This window comes from Eutrema salsugineum, unplaced genomic scaffold (genome assembly GCF_000478725.1).
Source record: "Eutrema salsugineum unplaced genomic scaffold, Eutsalg1_0 scaffold_12, whole genome shotgun sequence".
Lineage (NCBI taxonomy): Eukaryota > Viridiplantae > Streptophyta > Magnoliopsida > Brassicales > Brassicaceae > Eutrema > Eutrema salsugineum.
In genome coordinates, this window is record NW_006256895.1 from 509,484 (window position 1) to 519,655 (window position 10,172).

Consider the following 10,172-nt stretch of genomic DNA (forward strand, 5'->3'; position numbering starts at 1 on the left):
TCGATCGAATCGACGGTGAATCGTCGCTTCCCCTCCGGTGGATCAGTAAGGTACGTCGTCTGTTTCTTTTGAAGTATTTTAATTTCGTTTTATTCGGGAGTTTGAATCGATACTAGGGTTAACTAAATTGGGGTAAAATTAGGGTTCTGCGGGAACTTTTGTTTTGGGGCTTTTGGTGTTTAGTAAGATTTGTATGCGATTCATTGTTCTTATGGTTAATCGGTTCCGGATTTTGCCTATTTGGGTTTTTAAAATTGATGATAAAATTAGGGTTCTCGTTGATAAAATTATGTGATTGGATATTACTTTGTACGTTTCATTGATTGTTTTGCTTAAGTAGTTAACCATTGAAATGCTTATGTTGTTGTTGCGAGGTTAGCAATGCCTATCAGCTGGAGCGAGCCCTCGTCGTCTGAGGACGAAGCTATCGAGAACATGGCTTGGGCATACGGCGATGGTAACTATGGTATTCCACAGAGATGTTTCTGTGGCTTCGCGGTGAAGCTTGAATCCATGAGAGGTGGACCGAATTGTAGACGAAGGTTCTACAGTTGTCCTGAGTGGATAAACGAGGTCTGTTGAACACTTCTGTTTACTTGTTTTGTTGTATATTCATTCTTCATTTGTATCTGCTTTGGCTTAGTTCGGTTTACTTGTTTTGTTGTATAGGGTAGTTTTCAGCATATTTTCAAATGGTGGGATGAGGCTGTGGAAGAGCAATTCGAAATCTTGGGGCAAACGGTTGAACGGCTTAATGGAGAAGTAAAAGAGGAGGTGAGGTTGCTTAGGGAAGAACTTAACGAGGAGATACAAGAGCTTAATGGAGTACTAACCCTGGAGATCCGCATGATTCATGATGAACTTGAAAGGTTGAAGCAAGGTGATAGCTACTTATGTCTCATTCTTCTATGTGTGTTTGCTGCTATCGCCTACGTGTTTAAGTAGTTCATAGTTTTCTGCTAACTGTTTAGGCGGCTTTTGTTAAGTACTTTTTATGATGTTGTAATGGAAGATGCTATTTATTGGATTACTCTTTATTGGTGAGTCAGTAAAGATAAGCCATAACTAACAACGAGTTAATGCTATTTATTGGTGAGGTTGGATTACTCTTTCAAGCAAGACGAACCCGATAATTCTCCTTAGGCAAACCAGACATTGCTTGGGTGGGCAGAAATAAGGTTAGACATCACATCACTTAACTTTTAAATGAATATGGTTGGTTTAGGTTAGCAAAGTAGTTATTGTATTTGTTAAAGCTGGTAGGTAACTCGATATGACAACCATTACTAAACCCTTGAAACTTTAAAACACCAATCCTAACTTTCTTAAATATAAAAAACCCTTGAAAATCCAAACCTTCTACACTTTCCTTTCCCTCTCAACCTACCTAAACTCTCAAACAAAATGGACTCAGCGAATTCATTTGGGAAATCGCCAGGGTTCGTTAACCTCTTAGCAAGCCAAGAGGATAACACTTTCAACTTTTCCCCAACCATAGATCTTAGCTCATCCGAAGTTCCCTGCTTTAGTAGCCAACTTTCACAAGATGATCCAAGTCCTGTGACTAAAGATCGTGTACCACGGAGGATTTGGTCACCAGTTGAAGACATTGTCCTAATCAGCGCTTGGTTAAACACAAGCAAGGATCCGGTGGTTGGTAATGACCAAAAAGCTGGTGCTTTTTGGTTGCGCATTCAGGGATTCTTCAACAACAGCCCCAAGTTAGCCGACTATCCGAACAGAGAGGCAACGACTTGCAAGCAGAGGTGGGGTCGTATAAATGACCAAGTATGCAAGTTCAGCGGATGTTATGAGACCGCATTGAAGCAGCAGACAAGCGGCCAGAACGACGACGATTTGGTGAAAAAAGCTCACCAGATTTTTTTCAATGATCACCATTTCAAGTTTGGGCTTGAACATGCTTGGAGAGAATTGCGTCATGACCAGAAGTGGTGCACAGCAGCTGCGGAGAAAGATCCTGGGTTGAAAAAGAGAAGAAAATTGTCAGTCTTCAGCTCAGTCGTCACCAAATTCCCAGCCTGAAATCATTTCAGAGGAGTCAACAATGGACCGGCCAATTGGAGTGAAGGCAGCCAATGCTGCTAAGCATAAGGGCAAAGGAGCGGCCACAACCGAGGATGGCTCAGGTCTCGCAAAACTGCAGATGGCTTGGGAAATAAGAAAACTTGACTTGGAAATGAAAGATAAGCTATCTAAGCAAGAACTGCTTCAGTCGAAGCATAAAATGCTTGAGATGCTCCTTTCTAAACCCGAGCCACTATCAACAGTTGATGAGGCTTTGAAGACTAAACTGATTAACGAACTGCTGTGACCAAAATTATAATGTAGTATCTTCGTTTATGTAGGGTTTAGGTTTTTTAGTGTCAATGTTCTCGGGTTCTTTCTCATGAAGTTAAGACGTTGTAGTAACTATGTTTTTCAGGGTTAACTTCGTATTTTTAAATTTTTGAAATAATATTGTTGTATCATATGGTCATGACTAAACACGTTTTACTTGTTTGTTGTGGTTGGTGAGGAAGTTTCACTTTGTGGATGTGGTGGTAAAGAATCGAGTGTCAATGTACCCTATGAAGATGTGGTGAAAAAACATTGAGGGGCCATAGATACTTTGTCATTTTGTGCTATACACCATACAGATTTAGGCTTTTAGGCAAGACATATGTGTAATATTGTATACCACATCTTTCTTTCATGCTTTAGTAACCTGATATGTGCTTCTTCATTATATATATATTGGCGAGTTGTAAAATTTGTTCCATATGACCTCTAAAATTTGTTCCATAAATCTTACACACTTTATTTCTTTCCATACTTTGTGTTTGCCATGGCTTCATCTTCAAGCAATTCTTTCAATGTTAATTTTGATGATTTCATCGAAGAATCTTTTGAGGAAACTTGGAACAATTACTTTGATCAAACTTTCAACAATGCTCTAAATGAAGTTTTGGAGGAGCATTCTGTTCCAAAGCGCAACCAGAAGAAGAGAGCATATATTGAAAGAAATCGTGAGCAAGGCCATCAGCGTTTATGGGATGATTATTTCAGTGATCGTGCAACATATCCCCCAAATATGTTTTGTCGCCGTTTCAGAATGACCCGACCATTATTCATGCGTATCGTGTCTCGTCTGTCCGAGGAAGTTCCATTTTTCCAGCAAAGGAGAGATGCGATTGGAAGGGTTAGTCTTTCAGCCATCCAAAAATGTACTGCGGCTATTCGTATGATGGCATACGGTTCTGCAGCTGATGCAGTTGACGAGTACCTCCGTCTGGGTGAAAGTACCGCACTTTCATGTTTGAAACATTTTACTGAAGCAATAATATCTTTATTTGGAGATGAATATCTCAGACGACCCACTGCAGCGGATCTTCAACAACTATTAGATGTTGGGGAAAGCCGTGGATTCCCGGGAATGATAGGGAGCATCGATTGTATGCATTGGGTGTGGAAAAATTTTCCTACAGCTTGGAAAGGGCAATATACATGTGGTTCAGGAAAACCGACAATCGTCTTAGAAGCAGTAGCATCACATGATCTTTGGATATGGCATGCGTTTTTCGGACCTCCAAGTACTTTAAACGACATTAACGATCTTGAGCGCTCACCTGTTTTTGATGACATTTTACAAGGTCGTGCTCCAAAGGTTAAATACTATGTCAATGGAAACCAATATCGTTATGCATACTACCTAACCGACGGTATCTACCCGAAGTGGGCAACTTTTGTACAATCAATACCCCTACCGCAAGACCCAAAAACCAGATGTTTTGCTAAACATCAAGAATCCGTCCGCAAAGATGTCGAACGTGCATTCGGAGTTTTGCAAGCTCGGTTTGCGATTGTAAAAAACCCAGCTCTCATTTGGGATAAGCAGAAAATTGGAAAATTATGCGGGCATGCATCATCTTGCATAATATGATAGTGGAAAATGAACGAGACCATTACAATCTGGTTGATACAACAGAATTCGAACAAGGCGATCTTACCAGATGTTCCCAAGTTGATATGTCATTCTCTACAGATTTAGCTTCAAATATCGGAAATATGATCGGTATTCGTAATGAAATTCGGGACAGAAAAACACATGATCTATTACAAGCGGATCTACTTGAGCATATGTGGCTTAAATTTGGACATCTAGAAGATTATTAGGTTTACTTTTACTTTTGTTTTTTCAATTTCTTTGTTTAGTTTTAAATTATATGTACTAAATAAATCTTTTCATTTTAAATAATTCAAATGTTTAACCAAGTTAAAAAAAACAAAAAAAATTTTAAAAAAATTATTATTTTATTCTGTTGAACCCCAAAATGGGTATCAGGGTTGGACACCCATTTTTCATAACAGGTTCACCCAAGGTTCTTCCACATTCTCTCTCCTCCAAAAATTATTAAAAAATGTTGATGAACCCCATCATGGGGTTCAGGGTTGTGGATGGTCTAACCCTCGACACAGCGACATAGAGTTGCCCATGAGTAAATACCGGTCTTGGAAGATACAGACCAACCTTTTCGAGTGTTTGTCTTTGGCTTTTGTTTATAGTCATTGCAAAAGTTAATGTGATAGGAAACTGCTTGCGTCTCATCCTGAAAGGAAGTTTCATCTCCGAAAGAGAGAGGAATATCCTAGGAATGAGTACTTTCTCACCAACCTTGCTACATGTTATTATCTGAGCCTGGAGAACATAATTAGCCATCTTAATAATGATGAGTCTTGTGCCATTACACAACTCATTCTTAGGGTTGATATTTCTTAGAAGCATTATAGGAGTACCCTCTCTCAACTTCAGAACATGATTAGGGAAACCAGACATCTTGATACTATTTAAAAACTCCTCGATATAAATCATATTGTTGGAACCACCTGTATTCTTACTGGCTACACTCTCCAATGGAACTTCAGATGCATCATTGTAACTGACAACTTCTTCAGCCGTATCAATGCTATCACAACTAAGATAGGTCCTTTCAACACCTGTTATATACAAAACAATCGTTTTATTATATAAATATAAATAAATAAGTTAAGAGGAACTAAAAAAAAATAAACATACCCGACAACTTTGAAAGCATGTAATCATTTATCATCTCTACATCATCATTTCTTGGACTCAGTATGGCACGGTCTTGGAAAAATTTAGGATCAGTCTCTTTCGAAAACGAACTCCCATAAATTTCTTTGACGATCGTTTTTATAGGATCTTTACAGTCTTTAATAACCAGATCATCAGGAATATCAATCACGGCTTCACCACTTCCATCATCATTTATCATTCCATCACCAATGTCTAAGATCCACTTTGTAAAGGCAGCTCGTTCAAGCATCGCACGACTATTATCTCCAGCTATAATTCGCATGTTCTGTGTAAGTCTCAACACTCTACATTTGTACCACAGAGGTGACGAATTCAAAGTGGCCATAAGTATCTCTGCCTTCCCAGCATTTGGAATCACTGGCAATATTTGCCTGAAATCCCCTCCCAAAACAATGACCTTGTCACCAAAGGGCTTATCAACTTCTAATATATCACGCATTGTTCTATCTAGAGTCTCGAAACAGTCTTTACTCATCATCAACGCCACATCCCATATAATGGTTTAGCAATCCTTATCAGGTCGGCAAGACTCTACTCCTTCTTGATTGAACAGACGGTAAACTTGTTAACCACGATAGGGATTGCAAATCTTGAATGCGCAGTTCGGCCTCCTTCTAATAGCAACGCAGCAATCCCGCTCGATGCAATCTTAAGAACAACATCACCTTGGGAACGTAGAGCAGATCCTAACAGACTCCACAAATAGGTTTTACCAGTACCCCCAGAACCATAAACAAAGAACATACCTCCGTTGTTCTTATTTACTGCTTCTAGGATCTCCTCATAAACATTTCTCTGTTCGCTGGTTACAGTGGCCAACATTTGCTCGTTTCTAACTCTAAGAGTTTCGCGATTGTAATTCCTCTCATCCCGAATAAGAGTATTGTCACGTGACTCCAGAGTAATATCTTCAGGAAACGGCATAGGTGTGAATTCTTTTAAAGATCTCCCACTTACACGTAAAAGAAGTTCTATTTCGACCAGAGTGAAATCTTTAACTTGCTCCTGAGATAGACTAACAGCTACACAATTTCAAAAAATTTACAAAAGATAAATTAGCTATCAATATCTTAAAGATATATAATAACAACAACGTAAACAATAACTATACGACTTACTTTGATCCCTGGCAGTCTTTCTGTAATTATATATGATGTCATCTGATAATACCTGCCATGTAGCATCCCAAACTCTAGAAGGAATGGATATACTATGAGTAGTGAGCATGATCACAAAAAGACGACGGAGATAATTGGCAGAAAGCCACAATCCGGCCTCATTGATGGCCTCAATATATCCTTTGTCATCATTCAATAATCCATACGCATAGCAAGCGTCTTTGAACGAAGAATGTAGAACTTTGTTGACCGTTTTTATATCGTCAAAACTACGTGGTCCTTTGACTAAATTAAGCAGAAGTCTTAAATAATACACTTCACCTGTCCCAATGGGTACGTACATGATTCTACCAAGAGCAATTCTCCTTGACCGTGGCGTCCATATCCTCTTTGGTCCATTCCATACAAATCTCGTAGGAAGTTGCGCATAAGTTAACATCATCGCCAGTTCATACTTTTGCACTCCATCCAAGCAATAAATTTTGACGTACCAACTGAGACACGATTAATAACCTCGTCACCTGGATCATCCTCGTTGTATATAACCATTTGCTGATTCGGTAAATGAAAGGGTAGTTTAACTACAGAAACCGTGCGATGGTGAGTATGATTACCAAAAATTCTCCACGTAGACTCCGAAGGTGCTACATACCTATATAGAAAGACATTATTAAATAATGGAAGATTGGAATTACAAAGATATAAAATATGTGAACAAAATGTTTAAAACATACCTACAGTTGAAGTGTTTCTTAATCTCGTTTTCTTTATCATCATTCTTGATAGTTGCACGGATGTAGTCAGCACCTTTATGAATATATTTGAATAGATACTTTACTGATCGTCACTGTACACACCATTCGACGTTGATATGAGCCCTATAAAGCAGTGTGAGGCTCCTATTATAAGGAACCACAAATCCATTATCACATTCAATACCTTTTTTAACGATAACTTTCTTGTCATTACGTCGCCTGTATATAGAATATCCAACATCATCTATTTTAGTGATCGGACTAAATGGTTTTGGTAAATACTTTGTACGTTTTCCTTCAGCCATGCAAACACTATCCTTATTCAAAGCACCACATGGCCCATGCATCATGACATCTCCTACTATCTCATACAGCGCTGGATCAATATCCTTGTCAGGAATTTCAGCACATATTATCTTATCAATGTCATCACCTGTTGGTAGCTTGTGACCAGCCTCTAAAAAAAGAACTATGTGTGCATTAGGTAGTCCCCTTTTTTGAAACTCAATCGTGTAGATCGCTGCAACGAATAATTTTTAGTTTTTAAAAGATTAGTTAGCATGATCATCTAGCAATGGTATGGACAATATCTTGCTAAACGAAATAAGATACTTAGTTTAACAAAACATACCGGCTTTTACGACACCTAACACATTTTCTTTGGTGAGTCTGTGCATGGAGATCATCTAGTTTCATCTTGAACACTCGCGTACATATATCTGGCCTATCCTCTTGCTTCAAGTTATGTCTTTTTAGGTGTCTGGTAATCTCAGGCCATTTGGGATTACACGTAAAGGTTATGAAAAGATCCGAAAAACCAAAATGCTGCAAGTAGTCATCGCATCTAGATAATGTTGCACCATATACCTTGTACCACCAGTATAAAAAGAAGGTATAATAATACGTTTACCCTTGTCAGAAAGATCAGTGTCACCTTCATCAATAGTTTTCTTTATCTTGTCATAATTTTTGCAATGAAGTTTAGACTGATTCATTGAAATGAAACGTAGTCTATTAGTCTCAATCACCGTGTACGCATCCACTAAGAACTGCTGGAATAATCTTCCAGATAAAGGGATGATGACTCGTCAACCCTCTCCTGTATGCGGAAAGCAAAAAACTCTCTCATAGTAATATACAACCTTTTCCTCCCTTGGGTATCTACAAAACCAATATCGATACCAAGTCTAAACCCGTCCTCGCCATAGGGAAGCAATAATAGATATTGCAAAGGCAAATACGCAGGATGTAGTTCACTGATCCTTTTGAGATTCCCAGTCTTTTTACACTCGATGATGATATCATGTGCATCTGTCTCATGATCGAAATCATTAGGTATCAATGCAGCAACCTCGTTAGTAGCTGGGAGATTCTCAGTCCTTCCATCACTTTTCCTGTCATGCTTTAAAATTATCCTTAACCGGCCTGTATCATTGTTAGGATCAAACCTTTCTCGAACGTTTCGTAATGCATCCACATGTTTGTTATGTTTATCTAGCATATTTTTTATTTTCTCAACAACCTTCTCTCACAATTTATCAGTCGGTCTCGTTTTCTTATAAATTTTTAAAAATAAATTCTTATGACAGTTAGAACCACAAAACATTTAATAACAATACATATATGTTTTAGAATTGATCTCAATGATTAAATTAAATATAAATCAAAAGAATAATAATCATACCCATAAGCAGCTATTCGGTTAGATGTTTCATTTGCGATATCATATATATACAGCTGTAAAAAAGCTGGTTCTTTTCCAGGAGCTGGTAGCATATCTCCTATAGAATGGTAGTTCTCCCCACTCATCTGGAAAATGTAAGGACCTTTCCCGTCGTTGATTTCTTTATTTATTTTTCCTCCAAGAGAAGTGAAAGAAAACATCATATTATACGCCCAGATAAACTCATGAAAGTGATCACGCAAATCACCATCATTGTACATCAATGCTAATAGCGAATTCAGAGGGGTTTTAAGAAGTGGAAGAACGACTTTACCATGACCCCAACACATGGAGAATATAGGCTTCCCACGTCGATATCGTTGACCCAACCTCTCTCCATACCACATATGAGCCTTACACTTACCACATATATAAATGGGATCACCATCGTCGTAATAACCTCATTAGAATAATATTCATTAATTAATATTAATTACACGATAGTTATATATTATGTATTAAATGAAATATATTAGTCCAATGAAAACCATAACCTCCATCTTTCAGACCAGGACTAACTGATTCCAATAAATCTGTTCTAGTAACAACGGTTTCGGTTGCATCCTCATTACAAGAATCAGAGGATTTAGCACGTTTTTTGTGTCTTCCTTTCTTTTTATTACCAGAAGTCGTTTTTTCCACATCCTCACTTTCCGACATAGAGTCTTCATCATTATCCTTATCGGACTCAGAATCAGTAGCAATAAAGCAAGCAAACTCTTTCGTGTTGATAGAAGTAGCCAAAAGATCTGTTTGTTTTTTTCACGGAAAAAATAGTAAGTGTAAAACAGGTATATAATTATTAATCTACATTGTAATTATTAAATAAGAAGATCAAACCAATAGCTTCTTCTCTTTTTCTCCTCTCATGCATGATATGCATTCTCCTCTGTTGTGCATTACGAATTCCCTGGGGTGTTAGATCAGGAACTTCATCGATAATGTAACGAAACAAACCTCCAAGTTGGTCAATATCGGTTACACTGGTAGGACCATATCGTGCGTTCTTAGCATTACCACCCACAAATTCCAGTTAATAATAAGAAAATTTATAACACGTAAATGTTTTAAAAATGTAATTTAATTAAAATCTCACCTTTATTTGGAGCAATCGACGAAGATGAACTTTTTTTCCGCGGACGCCCAAGCTTACGTTTCATAGTTTCTGATGAATAGCATGAAAAAAAAAATGTGTGATCTAAATACACAGTCAATAACAAACTATATATATAATATTATATTGCGCGATAATGCAAAATATACATTTTAGCTTCTCATAAATTGCGCGATAATGCAAAATATACATTTTAACTTCTCATAATAAAATGAGATTTTGGTAATAAAAAGAATTTCGAAATAGAAAACCTCACGATAATGTTAACATTACTTATTCTTCGCGATAATGTGCCTATATTCTCATGCACCATAATACTCCAATATCGAAAATTTATATTTTTCGT

At 37.6% G+C, this 10,172-nt stretch overlaps 4 protein-coding genes across 4 annotated transcripts; 3 read left to right on the top strand and 1 right to left on the bottom strand.

Annotated features, from left to right (window-relative positions):
- Positions 1 to 381: 381 nt before the first annotated feature.
- On the top strand, positions 382 to 945 carry LOC112089263 (uncharacterized protein At4g04775-like). The gene is made up of 2 exons (XM_024160332.1): positions 382 to 573; positions 670 to 945. Exons 1-2 carry the CDS (start codon positions 382 to 384, stop codon positions 943 to 945), a joined length of 468 nt encoding a protein of 155 aa, XP_024016100.1.
- Positions 946 to 1,404: 459 nt separating this feature from the next.
- Positions 1,405 to 2,043, top strand: LOC112089264 (glutathione S-transferase T3-like). Its single transcript, XM_024160333.1, has one exon. The coding sequence runs from the start codon at positions 1,405 to 1,407 to the stop codon at positions 2,041 to 2,043; it is 639 nt and encodes a 212-aa protein (XP_024016101.1).
- An 802-nt stretch (positions 2,044 to 2,845) lies between these two features.
- Positions 2,846 to 3,940, top strand: LOC112089265. The gene has a single exon (XM_024160334.1). It carries the CDS (start codon positions 2,846 to 2,848, stop codon positions 3,938 to 3,940), a length of 1,095 nt encoding a protein of 364 aa, XP_024016102.1.
- A 471-nt stretch (positions 3,941 to 4,411) lies between these two features.
- LOC112089266 lies at positions 4,412 to 5,555 on the bottom strand. The gene is made up of 2 exons (XM_024160335.1): positions 5,075 to 5,555; positions 4,412 to 4,995 (listed from the first exon to the last, which is right to left on the bottom strand). Exons 1-2 carry the CDS (start codon positions 5,553 to 5,555, stop codon positions 4,412 to 4,414), a joined length of 1,065 nt encoding a protein of 354 aa, XP_024016103.1.
- Between the last annotated feature and the right edge of the window lie 4,617 nt (positions 5,556 to 10,172).

Coding starts and splice junctions, on each gene's coding strand:
- LOC112089265 (XM_024160334.1), top strand. CDS start 2,846: ATGGCTTCATCTTCAAGCAATTCTTTCAATGTTAATTTTGATGATTTC.
- LOC112089266 (XM_024160335.1), bottom strand. CDS start 5,555: ATGCGTGATATATTAGAAGTTGATAAGCCCTTTGGTGACAAGGTCATT. Junction 4,996..5,074: donor CATGCTTTCAAAGTTGTCGG/GTATGTTTATTT, acceptor TGTATATAACAG/GTGTTGAAAGGACCTATCTT.
- LOC112089263 (XM_024160332.1), top strand. CDS start 382: ATGCCTATCAGCTGGAGCGAGCCCTCGTCGTCTGAGGACGAAGCTATC. Junction 574..669: donor GTCCTGAGTGGATAAACGAG/GTCTGTTGAACA, acceptor TTTGTTGTATAG/GGTAGTTTTCAGCATATTTT.
- LOC112089264 (XM_024160333.1), top strand. CDS start 1,405: ATGGACTCAGCGAATTCATTTGGGAAATCGCCAGGGTTCGTTAACCTC.